The 25,360-nt window shown below is 39.3% G+C and overlaps 1 protein-coding gene across 1 annotated transcript; it reads left to right on the forward strand.

Annotated features, from left to right (window-relative positions):
• The first annotated feature begins 1,359 nt into the window (after window positions 1-1,359).
• Window positions 1,360-25,309, forward strand: LOC101120794 (acyl-CoA synthetase medium chain family member 4). The gene is made up of 13 exons (XM_004020816.4): window positions 1,360-1,560; window positions 3,488-3,698; window positions 6,815-7,022; window positions 12,853-12,996; window positions 13,733-13,889; window positions 17,544-17,623; window positions 19,222-19,345; window positions 19,978-20,058; window positions 20,196-20,297; window positions 20,764-20,891; window positions 20,984-21,083; window positions 23,955-24,074; window positions 25,223-25,309. Exons 1-13 carry the CDS (start codon window positions 1,360-1,362, stop codon window positions 25,307-25,309), a joined length of 1,743 nt encoding a protein of 580 aa, XP_004020865.2.
• Window positions 25,310-25,360: the final 51 nt, after the last annotated feature.

Genomic DNA, 25,360 nt, shown 5'->3' on the forward strand with positions numbered 1-25,360 from the left:
TTCTTCCGGCAATCTTGATTCCAGCTTGAGCTTCATCCAGCTCAGCATTTTGCATGATGTATTCTGCATATAAGTTAAATAAACAATATACAGGGTGACAACATACAGCCATGATGCACTCCTTTCCCAATTTTGAACCAGTCTATTATTCCATGTCCGGTTCTAATTGTTGCTTCTTGACCTGCATACAGGTTTCTCAGGAGGCAAGTAAGGTGGTCTGGTACTCCAGTCTCTATTACTGAAGATAGCTGTATGAGACATGTTAAGTGCTAAGGGTGCAAAGCATAGCCTCTACTCACATCATCAAGATAGGTTAGGAGACAAGGCACGTATGTTAAAAACAAGAGTTAATGACACAAGGTAGACAATTGTTGCATGAATAGTATAGATGCATGTTACGGAAATTCAAAGGAAAAAATAAATCAGAGAACTAGGGAAAAAACGTTAGAATACAGATGGCAGTACAGAAAGGGAAGGTTACTTTACCAATGTTGTAAAGCTACTTTTGCAAGAGTTGAGAGTAAATCACAAGTTTCCTGATTCATATTGTAAGACTGTTTCATGGAACTATGCTAATGAAAATGATCTTAACAATAGCATTAGTTAACACTTTGAAGACACTTTTTACATGCTGGGCATTTTACAGACATTATCTTATTAAATTCTCATAATAACCCTAGGAGAGAGGTGCTGTATTTTTCCCCATTTCACACGTGAGGAAATTGAGGTGTAAGAAAGATAATTTTCCTAAAGCCCTACAGCCAGAAAATGGCTGATCCAGTACTTAAACCAAGGTTTCTAAAGAGCTATAATGAAAGCAGGTAGCATGGCCCAGAAACTAGGGGAATGACAGGGTAAATCTAAGTGGTGGGAACAGACGTTTATGAAAAGTGAGTAGGCTGCTTTAGTGGAAGAGGAAATTCGAGAGAGGACTTAGCAGATAGAGTTAGAACAGAGTATGAGGCAGAGAGAAGGAGGTCTGGAATGTCCATCCAGGTAGCAAATATTCTGCTTTGTCTATCTTGTGTTTGGGAAGAAGATAGGAACAGAAGATAGGAGCTTGACAGCTCTATAGTTGTGGGCTGTTGTTGTTGCTGTTATTTTTAAGAATAGCCTGGTAACAAAGAGGATGAAGAGGAAGAGTCTAGTAGTAGAGGACTGATCAGGGGCTAAATCCTCAGCTGTAGAGAAGGATGGGGTGTTTTCAGGTATTTTCCAAACTCCTGAGGGTACACAGCTACAGGTCCACTTCCCAATCTCACCACAGAGCATGGGAAGAGACTAACACTCCTCACCAATCTTTCCCCACAGACTGCAGTATTTCCACATCCACACAAGCTAACAAAGCCGTTTGGAACCATGAAGATTTTTTTCCGCTACCAGACATTCAGATTCATCTGGCTCACAAAGCTATCTGGCCAGCACTTTCACAAAAGTCACCAGCTGGGGGCGCCTCTGACTCTTGCCGACTTTGAAGCCATAAATCGCTGTGAGAAATCACTGCCTAAGAACTTTAACTTTGCTGGGGATGTGCTGGACCAGTGGTCCCAAAAAGAGAAGGTATAAGATGACAGGCCTCCTTTAAATGCTCGATGTCTACCTATCTCTCAGTTTTCCATTTCCTTGTTCTCTGGCCATTTTTAATTCCATTCTGTCATACCTTTTGGTTTCCTTTGTTTTCCAATTGCCCTTGTCTCTCTCCAGGGAAGAACTTTGCACCACAACTACGTATGGCTGTCTTCATCCTCAGCCCCCCTCATCATGGTTACTCAAGGAATTACCCCTCTTTCCCCTCGTTTTCCCCAAGTTGAACATAGCAGCTCTTTGTTCTCCAATTCTTCTGTTTGGGTTGGTCACAAAAAACAGTAATTTGAGCTTTGTTTTTATGAATAGTCGTTGGTGCAGAAGTAGAGGTTGAGAAGGAAAAAGCGATACATTTTATGAAGTATTTAGTGTATCCCCAGGTCAGGGTCCCTGCATACTGACCTCCCACCCCCAGTCAGGCATTAAACTGAACACTTTACTTATCAATGCTTACCAAAGTGCACTGCAAGGGCCCGTTCTTCAGAATATATACTAGATGTACAAGGTACTGAATATGTGGAGTTAATTCTTCCTAGTAAATGAATGGACAGTCTTCCTTCAAATCCATTGTTTTTAGCATCTCTCTTATATTTGATACACTCACTTTTGAACAGAGAGCACAGGTAGAAGATGAAAATCTCTAGCTAAAATGTAGGGACATATTTGTTTTCAGTATACATACTTATTTTTCAGTAATTTTTAGCAAGTTGTACTGATTTTCCCATTATGGTGGTATTAATAATTAAACATATTTTCCTTCTGAAGTAAAGTATTCAAGTAAAAATGAGTCAACAATGTAAAGAAGAATACAAAGAGCAATAGCACAAGTGTAGACAGATCCAGAACAATAGTGATACTCAAATGACAAACGATTGAGAAATACTGATCTGTATTATTTCATCAAATCCCCATCACCACCCTGCAGATAAGGGGGCTGCCGATAAGGAACTTAACCTCACAGAAGGTAAGCTACTTATCCAAGTTCCCCAGTTCAAAGGTAAATGAGCCAGCTTCTGATCTTACAGAGCTTTAATCCATTGGATAGGGATACCTCTATGATATCACAAAGTTTAATGGAATAAATGGGAATGTGCATACAAAGCTGCAGGAACCCAGAGAAGTCAGGAGAAGTGGGAGCTAAGAAAGACTTGACCAAAGAAGTGAAATGAGAACTGGGCTTCGAAGTATTTTCCAACTAGGGAAGGTAAAGGGAGCCTTACAGATGGGGAAAGAAAAGGGGAGCAATATCTCCCACAAGCAATACATAAAGCAAAGAGATTTTACAGTACAGACTTCTAGAATCACGTGTAAGAAATTTGCTCCAGAAAGCAATCAAGGTCCTTCCTCAAAGGCCCTCCATCTTGTTCTCGGTTACCTACGAAAGCCATAGCTTGGCCTTTTGGGTAAAAAATGATAAGTTTCTAATCAGTCTTGGTCCATTCATTTTGGCTTTTGGTTGGAAGAGAGTCTAACTTAAACAAGAGAGAAATTTATCAAAGGGATGTGGGAGAGGTCACAAAATTGGGTTGGAAGCTGGAGTTTTCACAAGGACAGGAAGCAGGACAGATGCATAAGCACCAAGAGCCAATAGACAGCTTTTGCTCCACCCATATTCTATCTTTTTGTTCTTCTCAGAAAACTCTAAATCAGGGACAGAAGGTGTGATTGGCCCAACTTGGGTCACAGGCCCACATGCTAATCAGGGAAGGACGGGCACCCTGGTGGGTTGTCTCAACAAGGCAGTATTTGATAGAACAGTGGCTCCCCAACAGATAAACTGGGTTCTGTTACTGGGCTCTACCAGCACAAGTGCTGAGGGAAAGATACCGAATATGTCCCATCTGTTTGATGACCACTCATTCAAGCCTTCTCTCCTCTTTCCCATGTGCCTATGCATACCTAGACAGGAGAGAGACCAGCCAACCCAGCCCTGTGGTGGGTGAATGGCAAAGGGGATGAGGTGAAATGGAGCTTTGGAGAACTGGGCTCCTTGTCCCGAAAGGCTGCCAATGTGCTCACCAAGCCCTGTGGTTTAGAGAGAGGAGACCGAGTAGCTGTGATTCTTCCCCGAATCCCAGAGTGGTGGCTCATAAACGTGGCTTGTATGAGAACAGGTCAGTGCCAATATTTAACATTTCTAAATCATGCAGAAACAGAAAAAGACTGAAAGTAGAGGTTTTTCTGAATTGTTAGTCCTGACTGAAGTTATGCTTACAAAGAACAGAAAAACTGGGTTGAAATTAGAAGCAATCATGATGCAATAATAAAACACTACCTCAAGAGGTAAGGATTATTGATGCCCATTTTGCAAGAAAGGAAACTGATGTTCAGAAAGGTTAAGTTTGCCCAGAGTCCCCAGCTAGAAAGCTATGCAATTGGAGCTTAAACACAAAACTCTATTAAAGCAAATGTGTGTACCAATACCTCTTTGCAGTGCTGGTTATGATGTGTTCATCCAGATGCTCCAGAACTTACTTCTCTGAATGCATGTGGATTCTCCCTGACATAGCAGTACAAAAGGAAGAAAAAAGGACTTTATAACAAAATGACTTTTAAGACTAAAGTTGTAGATTCCAGCTGGAAAACCTTTGCCTCTTTCCAGAAAATTAATGTATTAAATGACACATTTTCTCTCACAGTAGTAATTTATAATGTACCCCAGTAAAATTTCTACAGAACTCTTTTCCTTTCTAGGACAGAGTTCAAGAAACCACGGCCAATGAGTTGGCCATTTATTTTTGTAAATAAAGCTTTAAAGTTTTAATGGAATACAGCCATGCTCACTCATTTACATATTGTCTATAGCTCTTTTTGCACTACAACAGCAGAATTGCTAATTGAAATAGAGACGGTACAACTCACAAAGCCTAAAATGTTTACTATCTGGCCTTTTACTGAAAAAGTTTGCACACACAACAAAAATGTTTATAAGTCAATCAAAAATAAACAAGAATACCAAAGGATATGCTACTATACAGAACACAAAAACGCTTGTTGCAATATCATTAATAATAGGAAAAAATGGAAACAACTCTATAGGAACTATTAAATAGCATAAAAACTAGCTGAGAATAAAGTTTAGTGGAGGTGTGGTTATTGCTAATTGAAATTATGATGCTTCAATTTGCTGGAATGTCATTAAAAGAATAATTATAAGGATTTCATAATAGTGTTGAAAAATGCTCTCATTGCCAATATTACATAAAAATAGCAATATATAAAATTCTTTTTACATTCACTATAAAAAGGAATTTGCAAATGTGAAACCAATTGTGGGTTGGAAAGAGATTAAAGGTTTTATTTGTCATAAAAATATACTAATATTACTTAACATAATGTATGCCATTTGTGAAATGCTGAGGTTAAAAACAAAACCACAAGCAGAATGGTCAAAAATATACAATTAATTAAATGTCAAACAAGCGCCTGAGGATTACGTTTTCAAGTTCAGAATAATTAAATCTCAGTAAACACAGAGATACTAGTACTATGCACCACATAGCTAAATACTTTGTTTTTGCTGTAAAGCATAAAAATCTGAAATTCACTAGAAGAGAACTTACTCCTGACCCCCAAGCTATCCATTGAATACATCCACATCACAAATCCCCCAAGAGTACTAATAATTTCTGAGCCACTAAGAACAAGTGGTTTGCAAAATAATCTTATATTTTTATATTGAGTGAATGATGAGATATTTTCTTGATTAACTTCCTTATCACATCAAATATTTATTCATCTTCTCAAGAGGGGATGACATGTAAGAGCTTTTAAAATATATTCAGTAATTAAAGTTTCCTTCCTAGGAATTCAACTCCATATCTTCCTATTTAGCCTACTTCAGGGAACTCACCAAGAAATAAGGAGTCTGGTATATGACACAGGTCTTAGGAGTCTGGGAAGTGTATCTTTGAATCTTGGTTCTGCCACTTACTTTACAGCCCCTGGGCTAGTTTTCATCTGTCTGCTGGGATTAATTTTAAGTGAGATACCAGGCATATATTACATACTCAATAAATGGTAGTGACTCTTTGTAATGCTTTACATACATTCCACTTTGTTGCCATTGATCTGCTTTAGAAAGTGCAAACCACTTTCCCTCTGTTTTTCATCTAATTCCCCCACATATGTTCTTCTCATAAGGAACTAGTACTTTAAAATCAGGCCCATCACAGGCCAATGTTTAGAATGATGTGAAACTGTGGAATAAATTAAGCATTGCCAAAGTAGTGTAGGCACACATCAATGAACACAGACAACTGAGAAAACCCAGGTTTGAGGGCTGACTCTTCCACTTGCTTGGCTCATATTCCATCAAATGGCAACAACTGGTTGCTTAGAACAGTGGTCTCCAAGTATTTTTGGCTATACAATCTATCAAAAAAATTCTTGGGACACATATACTCCCATCTGAATATAGTTATTTAAGTTTCTACTTTGCTAATACAGTATGTATATTATAAAACATATACAAAAATGAGATAAAGTCATAAACAGAATTCCATATCTCCAATAAATTTTAAAAATTCTAATTTCTTCTCTTATCCCTAGTGGCTTATCTTGCCAAACTCATTTGGAAACCATAGGTTCAGATGATTGGATGAATTGATATTCATGACAATGTAAACCTGTAAAGTGCTGTAAAATGTGAAGTACTGTTTAAGTGTTATATGACAATGACTAAAATGGTACATAATAATAGCTCACCATTATGATGGCTCATGGTAAAGAATCATCTGCCAATGCAGGAAATGTGGGTTCCATCCCTGGATCTGGAAGATCCCCTGGAGAAGGAAATAGCAACCCACTCCAGTATTCTTACCTGGGAAATCCTGTGGACTGAGGAGCTTGGCAGGCTACAATCCATGGAGTGGCAAAAAGAGGCAGACATGTCTTAGCAACTAAACAACAACAGCATAATGCTTACTATATGCCAGACTTACTATTAGTTTCCCCATTTTACAAAGAAGGAGAGGAAGACACAGAGAGATGAAGGAATAAGTTCAAGGTCACAAAGCAAGTATGTTGCAAGAATGGGATTAGATCCAGGGACTGTCGGACTCTGAAGCCAGTGCTCTAAGGATCTCTCAGAGATCAGGGTCCTGTGGGATGTCCCTGGAGACCAAGACAAGGGTAGCTGAAGGTTAGATTTTGCAGCTATTTGCCACATAGGCACAAAGCCCAAGTTTCCACAGTCCATGGTCTATCCAGAGGCCTGTCTCTTTCCCAGGGCTTGTCTTCATGCCAGGAACAACCCAGCTGACAGCAAAAGATATCCTCTATCGGCTGCGTGCATCCAAGGCCAAGTGCGTTGTGGCCAGTGAGGAGGTGATCCCAGCAGTGGAATCCATTGTGTCTGAGTGTCCAGACTTGAAGACCAAACTCCTGGTGTCTCCACACAGCCAGAATGGGTGGCTCAGCTTCTCAGAGTTATTTCAGTGAGTATTTTCCCCACATCACTTGCAGTGCCAGCAATAACATCAATCACAACTACATCTCAGAGTCTCCTAGCCTCCAAGGACTCTTGCCTACTGTGGGTTGATCCGGGCTCCGTCTCAGGAAGAAATCACCTAATAAAAACATTTTAAGGACAGAGAAAGGGCTGTAGCTCTGCTTCCATTTCCCTCCTTTTTACCAGGGCCTGAGATGAGCATCCTATCTGACTTAGCACTCGCCTAAGTCCTGGAGCACATCTCCCACAACTCTCACTGCCTTGACTCTGGCCACCATTTTCTTTCCTTAGATTAGTTTACCTCAGGGCTTTGGCACTTGCTGTTTCTTTCTATCTGGAATGCTCTTCCCCAGTCCTTTTCACGGTTGATGACGTCCTATCAAATTTCAACTCAAATGTCTTATCCTCAGTGAGACTATCTCTGACCACCATGTCTAGAGCAGAGTTCCAAGCTAGTCCACCACATCATCCTGTTGTGTTCTTCATAGTACTCATCACTATCCAAATATCATATCCACTCATTTGTTCCTGTATTTACTATCTGTTTTCCTCCTCTGCAATTGACAAATGACGACCCATGGGCCAATTCTGGCATGGCACTCACTTTTATAAAGTTGTGTTGGAACATGACCACACTCATTTCTGTACATATTGTCTAGAATGGCTCTCATCGTATAACAGCAGAGTTGGGTAGCTATGGCAGAGACTCTAAGACCCCCAAAGCCTAAGATATTTATTATCTAGGTCTTTACAGAAAAAAAATTTCCATCCCTGTTCTAAACAGTAAGCTCCAAGAAGGCAAAGGCACTGTTTGTCTGTTTGACTGATCACTCTATTTCTAGTTCCTACCATTTAGTTGGGCCCTAAGAAATGCTTGCTGAGGACTGAACAAAACAGCACACTTAACCTCAGTTTTCCTTATATGTAGAATAGGGATGCACATGTCTCAAGTGTTGTTTTGAGGATAAAATAAGCTAATAAGAAAGTGCTTCCTAAACTGTAAAAAAGGGGGTAAAATGTTTATTAAATCTGTTATCCTTCAAAGAGCTGTTAAGTACCTTATGTTTTTTTAAAAAATACTTTTGATTAGCTTATGAAAAGAAGACATATAAACTCTGTTGAATAAAGGTAGTTTCCATTGCTGGAATAAAATTTTACTAGTAATCAAAACTAGACCCTGTTGGTCAAACCCAAAATGTTTTCCCACAGCTATGCCAGAGAATGGTGTTTGTGTCTTTCATGAACTGAGTACCTCTGGATAAGTCAAGTAACATCTCTAAAACTCTGTATCTTATCCATAAAATAAAGATAGTATAGTATCTACCCCAATGAGTTGTATAAAAATCAAATGTGATGAAGCATGTGAAGTTTTTAGCATAATGCTCGGCACAGAGTAATCACTCTGTAACATTTATAGTAATTATAATTATTATTAATCTCAAGTTAACAAAGCCATTCAACAGTACAGTAATTCCCTAAGGTAGTGTTATTCAATTGAATATTCATATCCCTCAGTAAAATATTTGTAACACACTCCCCTAATACATATGTATTTATTTATTTATAAATTATATGCATGTACTTTTGTGCACCAAACAAACAGAAAAAATAATTATTTTAAAGAATGAATTCTAAAATACATGTAATTTGAAATTCTATTTTCTTCTCATCCCAGTCATCTTGCATACACTCCTAGGCAGCAAGTTCCCCCACTTTCAAGACTCCTGTCCTAAACAACTCTGCCACATTCTGTTGAGTCCCCAGAAAACCTTTAAAGCATCACAAAATCCACAGGAGACAGAGAACTTTGAACTCACATGAATTTCAAATTGGAATTTATACATTTGGGGAGTGTTTTTCAAGGTAAAGGGAATCCTCACTTCAAACCAACAACTTTGGAGTGTCATAACTTGACAACCGACATGGATTGTTTCTCTGAAAGCTAAGGAAAAGAGAGCCATAAATTGCCAACAACTGGCTGTTCTCTCAGAAAACCACACACAGCCATAATTAGGACTGTTTCCTTTGGTTAGAGTCAATCTTCTGGGAGTTCACTTTAAGGCTTCTCACTCAACTTCTGTCTCCCATGGATAGACGTTCATGAACATTTTCCAGAATATTATACTAGAATGGGGAAACAGTTAAAATTATGTGCCTGACTGATATTTCTCTTTTCCTGTCCTAATAAAAAGGACCCTTCCCTTCAGCTCAAGACCCTGGATTCTGATCATAAGGGGCTTGAAACAGTGTTCCAGGAAGAAGAACTATATGAACAAAAGCATGGAGGCAAAGGAAATCCCAGAATGTGCAAAGAAAGGACTGCAAGCAGTTTGGGGTGGCTAGAAAAGGAAACATGAAGTCAGAGAGGAGGTCAGAAGAGCAAGCAGAGGCCAGACACTGGCCTCTCATATAAAGAGCTGACTCTTTGTGGTCCCATGGCCTATACAGTCCCTGGAATTCTCCAGGAGAGAATACTGGAGTGGGTAGCTGTTCCCTTCTCCAGGGGATCTTATCAACCCAGGGATCAAACCTAGGTCTCCCACATTGCAGGCATATTCTTTACCAGCTGAGCCATTAGGAAAGCCCAAGAATACTGGAGTTGGTAGACTATCCATTCTCCAGTGAATTTTCCCAACCTAGGCATAGAACCAGGGTCTCCTACATTGCAGGTGGATTCTTTACCAGCTGAACTACCAGGGAAGCCCAAAGACTGAACATGTATGCTAAATTTTTAACTTGACCCTATGAACAAGGGGTCTGGAGAGGAAACTGGCAACCCACTCCAGTATTCTTGCCTAGAGAATTCCATGGACGGAGGAGCCTGGTGGGCTGTGGTCCACAGGGTCACAAAGAGTCGGACACGACTGAGCAACTCTGAACAATCACATGAACAAGGGAAGCCAATGAAGAGTTTTAAGAAGTGAAGTGTCAAGGTCAGTTTCCAGTTTTAAACAGATTGCTCTGGCAACTGCATAAAAAATAAATTTGAATAGAACCAAAATTGGAATCAGAGAGACCATCTGAAAGGCTTATCTAGGGGAGCAATAATGAGGTTCTAAGTCCAAGCTCTGATGAGTAGCACTGAGAGAAGGTGGCATGCTAAAGAAAGAACTAAAAGGATTTGGAGACTGACTGGACGGAAGAATGAAGGCAGGAATCTTCTACTTTTTAACTTGGATGACTTAGTGGGTGGGATACTATCAGCTGGAGAAAGTTTAAAGTTGTGTGCTCAGTTGCTCAGTCATGTCTGACTCTTTGAGACCCTACAGACTGTAGCCTGCCAGGCTTCTCTGTTCATGGGGATTCTCCAGGCAAGAATACTGGAGTGGGTTGCCATGTCCTCCTTCAGGGGATCTTCCCAACCCAGGGATCGAACTCAGGAGTCGAACCCAGGTCTCCCACACTGCAGGCAGATTCTTTACTGTCTGAGCCACTGGACTGAGGGGACTAAGAACAAACAAATGTGTAGCAAGTGGTAGATATTTGAGTCTCAGGTTCAAGGAGGTAAGGATATAAATCTGGAATTATCAGCATTTAATCAGTTCCAAAAAACTGATTATATATATAACTCAGGTATGCAAAGAAAGACACAAGTCATGCAGTGGAAACACTGCTTGAAAATCTACTTGTCACTCACAAATTATGTTTCTTTATTTTAAAAATCAAAAGCTTTATATCAAAAGTTTTACATACTAGATTAAGAAGCATTCAAAGATGAGCTGGGAAGTTTTGGTTTGTTTTTGTTTGCTTGTTTGTATCAAATAGTGTGATGACATTCCCCTTTCTGCAGTCCAACACATACCAATTTCACCATATATTTTACTGAAAAAGTCAATACAATTGAATGGGCTATTTTTATTTGGGGAGGGAGGACAAGGGGTGGGATAGACAAGTTACCAAGAAAACTACATTAATATTTCATGAAACTATATTTGACAATATAGTGTGTGTTTATATCATTAATCCTTACTGTTTTATTTTTTTATTATTTTTTTTTAATCCTTACTGTTTTAAAATTTCAGTGGCAATCTTAATTAGGATGGATTGAAATGGTATCCTCAACTGTTTCCTTCAATTTGAGATATTAAAAAGATTATATGTGAGTTTCAAAAATTCATAGGTGTTCTAGCTCAGTTCAGTTCAGTTCAGTCGCTCAGTCATGTCTGACTCTTTGCAACCCCATGAATTGCAGCACACCAGGCCTCCCTGTCCATCACCAACTCCCAGAGTTCACCCAAACTCATGTGCATCGAGTCGGTGATGCCATCCAGCCATCTCATCCGCTGTCGTCCCTTTCTCCTCCTGCCCCCAATCCCTTCCAGCATCAGAGTCCTTTCCAATGAGTCAACGCTTCGCATGAAGTGGCCAAAGTATTGGAGTTTCAGCTTTAGCATTAGTCCTTCCAAAGAACACCCAGGACTTATCTCCTTTAGAATGGACTGGTTGGATCTCTTTGCAGTCCTAGAGACTCTCAAGAATTGGGTATCAAATACTGAGTAACAAACCAACTCAAAAGTTAGTGATGTACAAACAATCATTTTATTTGCTCAAAATTCTGTGAGTTAGAAATTCATGTAAGTCTCGGCAGAAGCAATTTTATCTCTGCTCCACATCAGCTCAACTGGAACTGGAGGATCCAAGTGGGTTCACTCGTAAGTCTGAGACTTTGGTGTTAGCTAAACATTTCTCTTCTCCCACCCATGCCCTGTCTCTCCAGCAGGACAGTCTGAACATTTTTATGTGGTGGCTGTGTTCCAGTGAAAAGTGAAACTACAAAGCCTTTGTGGCTTAGGCTGAGAAGTTGCACAACTTCTCTCATGTTCTGTTGGTCAAAGCAAATCTTAAGACAGGCCCAGATTCAAGAAGAGAGGACACAGGCTCCATTCCTCAGTGAGGCATGCCTGGATGGAAGGAATTGTTGGGGCTGTCTATGCAGACAATATTACACAGATATTATTATCAGTTAAAATGCTCTTAACTTCAGCAATAGAAGGCCCAAGTAAGCATGGCTTAAACAACACAAATTTATTATATTACAAATAAGAAGTACAGAGGTAGAATGGAATGAGAGTTGGTTAATTCAGTGTTTTTTTGAAGATAGCATGGACGTAAATTCATTCATCTTTCTATCATGCCATCCTCAGTGTGGATGATAATCCCTCTTGTGATTCCAACATGGCTAGGCTAGTTCCAGGCAACAAGTACTCTTGCAACAATATCCAAAGGTCAAAAAGCAAGATGAATGGGGTAGGGACAGGCAGTATTCCTCCCTCGTCACTCTTTAGAACAAGGAAACATGTCTCATAAAGCCTTTAAATCCCTTTGACATAATTGCATCATGTGCCCATTCCTAACTCAGTAACTCAGAGAAGGCAATGGCACCCCACTCCAGTACTCTTGCCTGGAAAATCCCGTGGGTGGAGGAGCCTGGTAGGGCGCAGTCTGTGGGGTTGCTAAGAGTTGGACACAACTGAGCTACTTCACTTTCACTTTTCACTTTCATGCATTGGAGAAGGAAATGGCAACCCACTCCAGTGTTCCTGCCTGGAGAATCTAATGGTCTAGTGGTTAAGCGGTTAAGTTTTTATGCCCTCACTTCCAAGGGTACAGGTCCAACCTTTGGATGTAGAACTAAGATCTCACAAGCCACACAGCACAGCTGTGAAGTCCCTATAAGTTTTCCCGAGAAATTTCTCTCAGGGAGGCTTTGGATTACGTTCTGGTGTCAAAAAGGTATAAGTAGCAAAGCAAAAGAAATATCAGAGTTAAACTGTTCTGCCATGTTCAGTCATCATCTTGGGGCCCATACTTTACAGAACTGCCTCTGCAGAGCACAGTTGTGTGGAGACAGGAAGTCAAGAACCAATGGCCATTTATTTCACCAGTGGGACCACAGGCTCTCCCAAGATGGCTCAACACTCTCAGAGCAGCCTGGGAATTGGGTATACCCTCTGTGGAAGGTAAGGAGGAAAACTGGTTTTGTTTTTTTTTTTTAATTATACCCTGAGCTGCCAACATGTATATCCAATTGCCTAGTTGGCACCCCTACTTGGATGGCTATTAGCTATTCCCAATGAAACATCTACAAAATAGAACCCTCAATGTCTTAAGTCAGGAAATTGTACCATCTAGCCAACTGGTCAAGCAAGAACTTAGAAACTGACCTTGATTCAGTCCCCACAACAGCATGTCTGGCTCCTTCTCCTTTTGGCCACGTAAATTTGCCCACCCAGAAAGGCCTTCCAAGATGTCCTAAAACTATCACATTACCCTATTTCATTTTCCTCATAGCATTTATCACTATTTGAAATTATGATATTTACTTAGATACTTATTCACTATCTATCTCCCTAAAACACGGGCAGGAATCTGGTCTTCCTTGCCCTCTGCTATAGAACAATGTCTATCATATAATATTTGCTCAGTAAATAGTTGTCACCTCAGTGGACAAACTCGGAAAACCATGCCAAACCCAGACTCCCACTCTACTCTCAGACTACCTAAGATTCTGAAAAGTCCTCTAACAAGAATGAGAGGTAGTACCGCTCATCCGGCCATGGGGCTTCTTTCGACCCTTCTCCATAGCCATTGAGGTTCCAAGGCAAGGCTGTTCCTTAAGGACACAAATTTGTTTCCTTTCCTGTTTCTTTGTTTTATTTCAGCTTGGTCTTCTTGTTTCTTCCCCATATCACTTAGGTATTGGCTAGACCTGAAGTCCACAGATATCATATGGAACATGTCTGACACTGGCTGGATCAAGGCTGCCATTGGCAGTGTGTTTTCCTCCTGGCTTCAAGGAGCTTGTGTCTTTGTGCATCGGATGGCCCAGTTTGACACCGATACTTTCCTGGATGTAAGTCACTACTTCAAATTACATATAGTTAGGTTTCTCTCATCTTTCCCCAAACCAGAGAGACATGATTCCTCAGAATGCAGGACTTCTTGGGCTTAAGAAAAATCATTTCTTTTTTAAGAAGTAAAGTCTCCAGAGACTTGGCTTTAAAATGTATTTAACAGAGTGAAGAAGGAACACCCACAACGCTCTTAAGCATAAGAACCCCTCTTGTGCTTCAAATTGCTCAGGATTTGCTAGTATCACTAAATCAGTGGCCACCTGAGAGTCTGGTTCTAAATAACAGATTAAGTCTCAAGTCTAAATAAATCTTTGGTTTCTGTTTCAGTGAAACAAAGACAATAGTTGATAAATCCGAATTCCTGTGTAGAGGAGATTGAAGGTGGTGTCACCTTTCTCCCAAAGTAGCGCCTTTCATTCTCCCTCTACCCTGTGCTTCTCACTTTGCTAATTCTCAGAACCCAATATTCTTAGCCAGCAACAGCTAGAATGAGATATCAGATGGCTCCAGTTTCTTTAGCCTTTAGAAAAATGTGATTCAAGGCCAATTATTTTTCAACCCCATGAATGATCAATCAAGTTTAACAAAATACTTATTATTAAAAAGACCACACCTGTGTGTGTCTAAAAGCTATGCTCACCCTGTTATTTTGCCAACTGGTTTGACGAGATGGTTTGTGAGTTTTCACAGAAATTTAGAGTAACATAAGAACTTGGGTTTCTCCATCAGATTTGTAAAGTGACTTGAAGTAGATAAGTTAATTTTACAATTTTAAAACCAACATTTATAAAATAAGAACATTTTATTAGTTACAAAATATTCTCTTTCATGAAGTATTAAATGTGTTATAATATGTAATAGAAATATTTAACAATATATTAATATAACATCACATATAATTATATATAACATTATTAGTGAGACAAAATGAGAATAAATATTAAAGTAAAATATTCTTTTTATAAAATATTAAATGTGTAAGATTTAAATATCTTATATGTCATTGACAAATTATATATTAATATAATATTGATATATGTTTCATGCAATATTAAATACAAATATTAAAATTGTTCTCATTCAGTTGCTAAATTGTGTCTGAACCTTTGCTACCGCACTGACTGCAGCATGTCAGGCTTCCCTGTCCTCCACTATCTCCCAGAGTTTGCTCAAACTCATGTCCATTGAGTCAGTCATACTCTAACCGTCTCATCCTATGACACCTTTTTCTCCTTTTGCCTTCCATCTTTCCCAGCATTGAGGTCTTTTCCAGTGAGTTTTCTCTTCATATCAAACGGCCAAAGTATTGGCACTTCAGCTTTAGCATCAGTCCTTCCAATGAAAATTCAAGGTTGATTTCCTTTAAGTGTGACTGGTTTGATCTGTTTGCTGTTCAAGGGACTCTCAAGAGTCCACAATTAGAAAGCATCAGTTTTTCAGCACTCAGCCTTTTTTATGATCCAACTCTCAGATCCGTACATGACTATTGGGAAAACCATAGATTTGACTAAATGGACCTTTGTCAGCAAAGTGATGTCTTTGCTTTTTAAATATGTTGTCTAAATAGAAAGCCCAGAGATAAATCCACACACATATGGACACCTTATCTTTGACAAAGGAGGCAAGAATATACAATGGAGTAAAGACAATCTCTTTAACAAGTGGTGCTGGGAAAACTGGTCAACCACTTGTAAAAGAATGAAACTAGATCACTTTCTAACACCGCACACAAAAATAAACTCAAAATGGATTAAAGATCTAAATGTAAGATCAGAAACTATAAAACTCCTAGAGGAGAACATAGGCAAAACACTCTCAGACATAAATCACAGCAGGATCCTCTATGATCCACCTCCCAGAATTCTGGAAATAAAAGCAAAAATAAACAAATGGGATCTAATTAAAATTAAAAGCTTCTGCACAACAAAGGAAAATATAAGCAAGGTGAAAAGACAGCCTTCTGAATGGGAGAAAATAATAGCAAATGAAGCAACTGACAAACAACTAATCTCAAAAATATACAAGCAACTTCTGCAGCTCAATTCCAGAAAAATAAACAACCCAATCAAAAAATGGGCCAAAGAACTAAATAGACATTTCTCCAAAGAAGACATACGGATGGCTAACAAACACATGAAAAGATGCTCAACATCACTCATTATTAGAGAAATGCAAATCAAAACCACAATGAGGTACCACTTCACACCAGTCAGAATGGCTGCGATCCAAAAATCTGCAAGCAATAAATGCTGGAGAGGGTGTGGAGAAAAGGGAACCCTCCTACACTGTTGGTGGGAATGCAAACTAGTACAGCCACTATGGAGAACAGTGTGGAGATTCCTTAAAAATTGCAAATAGAACTACCTTATGACCCAGCAATCCCACTTCTGGGCATACACACCGAGGAAACCAGAATTGAAAGAGACACATGTACCCCAATGTTCATCGCAGCACTGTTTATAATAGCCAGGACATGGAAACAACCTAGATGTCCATCAGCAGATGAATGGATAAGAAAGCTGTGGTACATATACACAATGGAGTATTACTCAGCAGTTAAAAAGAATTCATTTGAATCAGTTCTGATGAGATGGATGAAACTGGAGCCGATTATACAGAGTGAAGTAAGCCAGAAAGAAAAACACCAATACAGTATACTAACACATATATATGGAATTTAGGAAGATAGCAATGACAACCCTGTATGCAAGACAGGGAAAGAGACACAGATGTGTATAACGGACTTTTGGACTCAGAGGGAGAGGGAGAGGGTGGGATGATTTGGGAGAATGACATTCTAACATGTCTACTATCATGTGAATTGAATCGCCAGTCTATGTCTGACGCGGGATGCAGCATGCTTGGGGCTGGTGCATGGGGATGACCCAGAAAGATGTTATGGGGAGGGAGGTGGGAGGGGGGTTCATGTTTGGGAATGCATGTAAGAATTAAAGATTTTAAAATTTAAAAAATAAAAAACTAAAATTAAAAAATAAATAAATAAAAAAAAATTAAAAAAAAAATAAATAAATATGTTGTCTAGGTTTGTCATAGCTTTCCTTCCAAGAAGCAAGTGTCTTTTAATTTCAAGGCTGCACCACAATTTGAAAGCATCAGTTTTTTAGCACTCAGCCTTTTAGATGGTCCAACTCTCGCATTCATGCATGACTACTGGAAAAACCATATTTTTGACTATATGGACCTTTGTCGGCAGAGTGATGTCTTTGCTTTTTTAATACATTGTCTAGTTTGTCATAGCGTTCCTTCCAAGATGCAAGTGTCTTTTAATTTCATGGCTCCAGTCACCATCCACAGTGATTTTGGAGCCCAAGAAAATAAAGTCTGTCACTGTTTTCATTGTTTCCCCATCTATTTGCCATGAAGTGATGGGACCAGATGCCATGATCTTAGTTTTTTGAATGTTGAGTTTTAAGCCAGTTTTTTCACTCTCCTCTTCCACTCTCATCAAGAGGCTCTTTAGTTCCTTTTGCTTTCTGCTGTTAGAGTGGTATCATCTGTATATCTGAGGTTATTGGTATTTTTCCATGAAATGATCGCACGTCAATGAAAGAAAAGAGGAGGTTGTAGACATCAGCTCCAGTCATTGCCTTTAATTAACCACTGCTGATATTTTGTCTTTCTCCATCATCCAGACGCTTACCAATTATCCCATCACGACCCTCTGCAGTGCTCCCACCGTGTACCGGATGCTTGTGCAAAAAGACCTTAAGAGGTATTTGGGCAGAAATCTCCATTTGAACCACAAACAAAAGTTATAATCCAGCAACACAGATCTCCCCTTTTCAGTACAAGATAGTTTCTCAGTCTCACCGTTACTGACATTTTGAACCAAATAATTCTGTGTCATGGAGTGCTGTCCTTGGCTTTGTAGCATTCTACCTCGCCTCTACCTACTGTTAATCTATATCAGTAGGACTTCCCTCTCCATCAGTGGTGATGATCAGAAATGTCTCCAGACATTACTAAGAGTGTCCTAGAGGGCAACCTCCCACCCCTGGCCCCCAACATCCCCAGTTTAAGAATCACTGGGAAACCCTGTAGGAACAACAGAACATTTTTCCAGAGACAACAAGAGTTCTGTAATCCCAGCGCTTTCATCACCCCGCCCTAAAACACACACACACACACACACACACACACATCTATATTTATACTGCCTTGAAGTTAATAAAATCTTATGACTTAAAGCTTATATTCAACTTAGCCAAATCACCTGAACGTTAGGTGAAGTTGCAAAGTATATTTATTTAACTAACATGAATTTAATACATAAGGAGAGAGAAAGAAAGAAAAATTTAAGTCATTACAGTCACCTGCTTCTCCCCTAAACCTGGATCCTTCAAGGACAAAACAAACAGAAAAAAGGCATCCTTTGTTCCCCCAAGGTGTGGATGTCTAGCAGGGAGATAGCTATGAGAAACAATAAAGGAACATGAATCTTCCCTTATCCTAATCAACTCCTTGTGGCCCTCAGAATGTGAACGACTTGCTCAAATTGTAAGATTAATTCAAGGACTTCTATTCTGAATAGGCACAATTCATATACCAAACCCTCCCTCCCATTATGGACCTCACTATGTTAGAACTGAGCTGTTCCAAGCTTTCTCACCTGAACCTGGTTGGGCAATTGAATAGTAAGCCACTGGTTAAAAGCTCACGCTACAAAGTCAAACAGGCGAGACTCTGCTCCTAATAGTGGATCGCAATCACTCAAGAGGACCTTGCTAAGGCTCCCTTAACTCCATCCATAAGAGGTATTTAAGAGCCACCTCACGGGTTGTGGTAAGAATTCAACAACAGCAGCATGTTTGTTAAATGAGATACTTGACAAGTGATAAGTGTAGAGTACAGATTATTCAACTCTGCTGTTTATCATTTGGGAGAGCTTGGGCAAGTTCTTTAACTTTTTTCAACCTCAATGTTTTCATCTGTAAAACAGAGTTTGTGAAGATCATGAGAGTGCTCCACAAGCCCTTGTAACGTCATAAATGTTCAATTAATATTAGCTGCCATAGTTCTTGGCTCTTAATAAGTGCTTAATATCATTATTAGCATTTTCTCCAACACTTTCCTCTCTTGAATAACCTGCTAAAATGTAAGCTCTACCAAGAAACTGTTTTGATCATAACATACCCCATGTGCCTAGAACAACGTCTGACAAGAGTAGGTGCTCAGCAGATATTCTCTGAGTGAACTTTCCTAAGACTTGCCCTTCCTCACTGTTTGCTTGTTTCCAATGTCCTAGTTATCTGGCAATGAAAGCCACTCATATTTTGCTCCCCAAAGACCCCAGTGAAACTCTCTCTCCAGATATAAATTCAAGAAGCTGCGGCATTGCTTGACAGGAGGGGAGCCACTCAATCCAGAGGTGCTGGAACAGTGGAAAGTGCAAACTGGATTGGAGCTGTATGAGGGCTACGGACAGACAGAAGTGGTATGTTTAATGGAAAAAGTTTAGCCTTTCAACCCCAGGACTGTCAACTCAGCCCCTGAAGTGTTCCCATCATGCTCTAAATTGTGATAGTATTTCCTAAAACTTCTAAATTGCCCGACTAGATTTGACTGAAGGGGAATTATGATTATTCTTGGCTTTCCTGCCCCCTTCTCACACAGGCTAAGTCTCAGAGGTGTTAGAGATTGAAGAGGTTCAAATTGAATAGCTCATCTTTCCAATGCACTGGAAAGGACCCCAGAGAGTCCCAGTGGGGCTTAATAGAACTTAAGGTGCACTTAATGGTACTCAGCCAAAAGGAGTGATTTTCCAAGTATAGTCCCCAAACCAGCAGTATCAGTAGCACCCATGAATTTGGTAGAAATACAAATTCTAATACCCCGGCCTCTCCCTGACCTATGAATGAGAAACTGAGATGGAGCCCCAGCAATGTGTTTTAACTGACACATACTCAAGTTTGAGAACTACTAGTCTCAAATAATATATTTTGGAAGATGAGCTCAAATACTTGAAAAATCAGTCAAAACTGGGTCTTGGATTTCATTGTCATGATATATTAATAGCTACAAAAAATGAATTTTTACATAGTGACATAAAATACATTCTCTTAATAGGGAATAATTTGTGCCAATCAGAAAGGACAAGAAATTAAACCAGGCTCAATGGGGAAAGGAGTACTACCCTACGATGTCCAGGTGGGTAATACCAAACTGGTTCAACAAAGAAGAGAGACTATTTCAGATTTCTGCTATTTGTTACATAACTATTACTAACCCAGTTTCATTTTGTGAAAAGAAAGTTTTAGGTACCTAAATTGTTTCTTTCATTCTAGATTATAGATGAAAATGGCAACATCCTACCACCTGGAAAAGAAGGGGAAATTGCCCTCAGGCTAACATCTACACGACCCTTCTGTTTCTTCTCTGAATATGTGGTACAAGAATGTAGAACTTTAATAGACTTTAATAGAAAAGGTGGTATAATAGGGAGTCATATAGACTTGGGTCCCACATGTTTTGCTATGTAACCTTGAACAAGTCACAAAATCCAAGTCTATTTCATCAGCTGTAAAATGAAAAAATATATATATTATCTCTCTCCTAAGGATTTTGTAAAGATTAAACTCTATGTGAAAGAAACCAGCTACTTTGGTTGTCCTCAGAAAGGACACCTGGATAGGCTTTAGGGGGTGAGGGGAGGTAGATATGGGGTGCATATCTATGGTGGCATAGATAATATTTTTTACTATACTCTTATATTATTTTGTATTCTTTACCAGGAACTATCTTTTTAAATTTTTTTTATAAATAGAATATGAAATGTATTAGTCACTTCATGGGTGCCATACCCCTTCTTCTGTTCTGCTCAAACTAATCCCCAGTGCCATGTTTGATCCATAGGACAATCCAGAGAAAACTGCTGCCACCATAAGAGGGAATTTTTACGTCACTGGAGACAGAGGAGTGATGGACAGTGATGGTTATTTCTGGTTTGTTGGCAGAGCTGATGATGTCATCATATCCTCTGGGTATGTACATTTGGTACTTTTAGAAAGTCACAGTTTACCAAGGGAATCTTCTACTTAGGTGTAGATATCAAAGGTTTCTTTTCCCCTGCTAGGTACCGTATTGGGCCTTTTGAAGTGGAGAGTGCACTAATTGAGCACCCAGCGGTTGTTGAATCAGCTGTTGTCAGCAGTCCAGATCCAGTCAGAGGAGAGGTAGTATGAATGTCACTAATTAAAGTGGCAATCTTGTATTTTCAAGTTGCCCATCTAGCCACTTTAAAGAATGAATCAAAAGTAGTCATGTAATACTCATTATGAGACATACACATGGCAATATGTACTAGGCAATCAACTTTACAAGTGAGTTGTGTACCAAAGGGAATGTTTTAAGATTCTTTTAGCAGCAAATGACAGAAACTCAACTCAAACTGACTTATATTTCTTTAAAAAAAAAAATCTATTGGCTCACAAATCCAAGGGTCCATGTGATGTTAGCAAAACTTAGTCTGTCTCTATTTCTTGCTCTGCTGTTCCTTATGTTGGCACTATTTGGGCAGGTTCTTCCCACCTGATGGTAACAAACTCCAGATATACTTAACAAATTACATCTTAACAACCCCAGGAAAGGAGACAGCCTTTTGCTGTCTTTGCAAAGACTCTTTGCTGTCTGGCTCGACCTGGATCTATGCCAGTCATTGGACATAGGAGTTAGTGTCAACCCCATCAGAGAGGTAAAGTAATCCTTCACAGGCAAATCAGGGTGCTGTTACTGAAAAGGGAAGACCAGATACTGCACAAGCAAGAGCAGATTTTACTATATGTATGATTGTCGTGAAATTCAGACTATACTTTCTCACAGAAACAGTGCAAATAGGCGATTGTGACCAAGTTCCCAAACAAATCCCACAATCCTAATTAGGACCCAATGAAAAGGACTTCAGGGAATGACAAAAGTAGCCTTAGTTTTTGATGTTCAGTTACTCAGTTGTGTCTGACTCTTTGGACTCCATGGACTGCAGCACACCAGGTTGCCCTGTCCTTCACTATCTCCAAGAGTTTGCTCAAAATCAGATCCATTGAGTCAATGATGCCATCCAACCATCTCACTCTCTGTTGCCCCCTTCTCCTCCTGCCTTCAATCTTTCCCAGCATCAGGGTCTTTTCCAGTAAGCTGGTTCTTCCCATCAGGTGGCCAAAGTATTGGAGCTTCAGCTTCAGCATCAGTCCTTCCAATGAATATTCAGTGTTGCTATCTTTTAGGATTGACTGGTTTGATCTTGTTGCTGTCCAAGGGACTCTCAAGAGTCCTCTCCAGCTCCACAATTTGAAAGCATCAGTTTTTTAGTGCTCAGCCTTTCATATGGTCCAACTTTCACATCCATACACGACTACTGGAAAAACCATATTTTTGACTATATGGACCTTTGTTGGCAAAGAAATGTCTTTGCTTTTTAATATGCTGTCTAGGTTTGTCATATTGTTCCTTCCAAGAAGCAAGTGTCTTTTAATTTCATGGCTGCAGTCACCATCCACAGTGATTTTGGAGCCCCAGAAAATAAAGTCTTTCATGGTTTCCATTGTTTCCCCATCTATTTGCCATGTGATGGGACCAGATGCCGTGATTTTAGTTTTTTTAATGCTGAGTTTCAAGCCAGCTTTTTCACTCTTCTCTTTCACTTTCATCAAGAAGCTCTTTAGCTCCTCTTTGCTTTTTGCCACTAGAGTAGTGTCATCTGCATATGTGGGGTTATTAATATTTCTCCTGGCAATCTTAATTCCAGCTTGAGCTTCATCCAGCCTGGCATTTCCCATGATGCACTCTGCATATAAGTTAAATAAACAGGGTACAGCCTTCACAGACTCTTTTCCCAATTTGGAACCAGTCCATTGCTCCATGTCTGGTTCTAACCGTTGTTTATTGACCTATATACAGGTTCTCAAGAGGCAGGTAAGGTAGTCTAGTATACCCATCTCTTTTAAGAATTTTCCACAGCTCAGTTGTATCCAACTCTTTGTGACCCCATAGACTGTAGCCCACCAGGCTCCTCTGTCCATGGAATTCTCCAGCCAAGAATACTGGAGTAGGTTGCCATTTTCTTCTCCAGGGGATCTTCCTGACCCAGAGATCAAACCCAGGTCTCCTGCATTGCAGGCAGATTCTTTACCATCTGAGCCACCAGAGAAGCTCCAGCCTTAGTTTTAGGAGGAAGTCAAATAGTATGGAAGAGAGAATTTTCTTTTCTTCATGGAAGTTTCCTATATACTCTATGTCAAAATTTCAAAAACACTTTGCTTATCAGCATTCCCCCACATCTCTTTCTGTATTCCTGGCTCAAATTATAGGTGACCTTCTGTGGATCCCATACTCATACCTCCAGTATCACCTCCATGATCAATGGATCCTGTTGTCCAAAATACTTTTCTCCTGTCACCAAATTCTCCTTCTCTCAATATAACTAACTTATTTCAGCTGAATGTCAGAAGTAAACATGAATTAGAATCAATGTATGAATTGTTAATAATTTATATTCACCTCAGTAATTATCTAGTTAGTGGGTTTTAAATAGTATTACAAAGAGAAGCAAAAAATATCAGGCAAGAAAGACTTTTTATAGTAGATGAGTTCTCTCTGAGTCCATCTCTCAACATACATACTTTCTCCATCAGGCCTCCTCAAAACCCTCTCAAAACACATATTCTCTAAACCTCCAACAATCCTCTACTACTTCTTAAGTATGATGGAATAAGTGGCTACCTGTCAATCAAGGACTGCCTATTTAATAAACAGGATTAGTCTGGTTGAAATGTTAAATACTAGGGTGACATGAAAATAAAATGAAGCCTTTAGCTTTATTGAACCACTGCATTCCTCACTCTCTCAAACCATTTATCTGGAATTAGATCTCAAAACCTCACTGTATAGTTGTATTCAAGCTTTGTTCATAGGTGATCTCCAGCATATGCATGCATTACTCAACCTACTATTAACAAACAATTAAGTATTGGTGTTCAGCATTGATTCCAAACTCTTTGATGTGTCTGAAAAAGAAATATATTGATATAAATTGATTTTTCCCCCTACAGGTAGTGAAAGCTTTTGTTGTTTTATCTGCACCCTTTAAATCATCCAACCCAGAGAAATTAACTCTTGAACTTCAGGATCATGTAAAAAAATCAACTGCACCTTACAAGTATCCAAGAAAGGCAAGTATTGTGCCCAAAAGTTAAATATGTTACCAAATAAGTATCTAAACTAGTAAGTACATATATTAGCTTTTGATGTTATAGTAACTCATTATACAAGTAGAAGACACCTATTTCAACTTTAGCTCTAAGAATTTTGCTTTAAAATACTTTATATTAGGATACTACAGATGTTTGAAGAAGTAGAATCTTTGGTCATCTCTACAATACTGAGTAACTACTAAAGATCCTTATCAGACTAATCAGTCCCATTTCATATGAGGAAAAAAAATAGTGGCCAATTGTTTTTAAAGACAGCACATGACTTATCTATCATAGTACTTTTGGCCCATTATACCTTTCTAAATTCAAAGCATGTGACTTTAAATATTAAGGGATCAAATTCAAGGGACAGGAAGAAAATATTATCCAAAGAAACTGGGGAATTTTTCCTGAAACCTTCTCCAAAGGAGGGGTTTAAGGACAACTCTATATAAAGACACACAGATGGCACTACAATTTCCTTCTTGTCCTAGAATCCTATTAGTTGATATTGACTGATCCTCTACATGAGAATTCAGTTTCAATTGACATCATTTCAGCTAAAATGTAATTTCAACCTAAGCAACCTAATTTCCATTCAGTTCACTTAATCAGTGCCTAGTTTCTTTTCATAAATGTTTGAGGACATTTTAAAATACAGCAGTCATATCTTGAGGGAGAGCAAAAGTATTTTACTGTCAAGTCAGGGCCTAAGTGGAAAATTGTATATACTCAAAATTATCTTTAAAAAACCTCCCCAGAACTTCCAGGACCCAGTTCTTAAAAGGTCAAAAAAGAGAATTAACTTGATGTTTCTCTGCATTTAGCTGTGGCCTCCATCTCCCTGGGGAAGTAGAGACCTAGGTCTGGTTTGAATTAGAGGAAAGCAATAGAATAAAGGGACTGTCCTTCTGTAAAGCAAACCAGCGTTAAAAACCAGCATGATGGAGCTCCACTGTCACCTTTATATATAAACAGAAGAGTTTCTGGTGACCAAGACATTCAATTAGCTTCACACAACAGACACTGAAAGTCAACGGACAGTCGATCAGACACTTAAAGTCACATGCTTTACTAGTGGGGATAGTAAATGATCAAGTGTCTCATAATGTTTTTCTGTTAACTAGGTGGAATTTGTTAAAGAACTCCCAAAGACAATCACTGGGAAAATCAAACGCAACGTTTTAAGAGACCATGAATGGGGTCGAACATAGCCTGACAAGAACACAGTGGCATTAAGCAGTTAACAGGGCTGCTTTCTTTTA

The sequence above is a fragment of the Ovis aries genome, chromosome 24 (genome assembly GCF_016772045.2).
Source record: "Ovis aries strain OAR_USU_Benz2616 breed Rambouillet chromosome 24, ARS-UI_Ramb_v3.0, whole genome shotgun sequence".
Classification (NCBI taxonomy): Eukaryota; Metazoa; Chordata; class Mammalia; order Artiodactyla; family Bovidae; genus Ovis; species Ovis aries.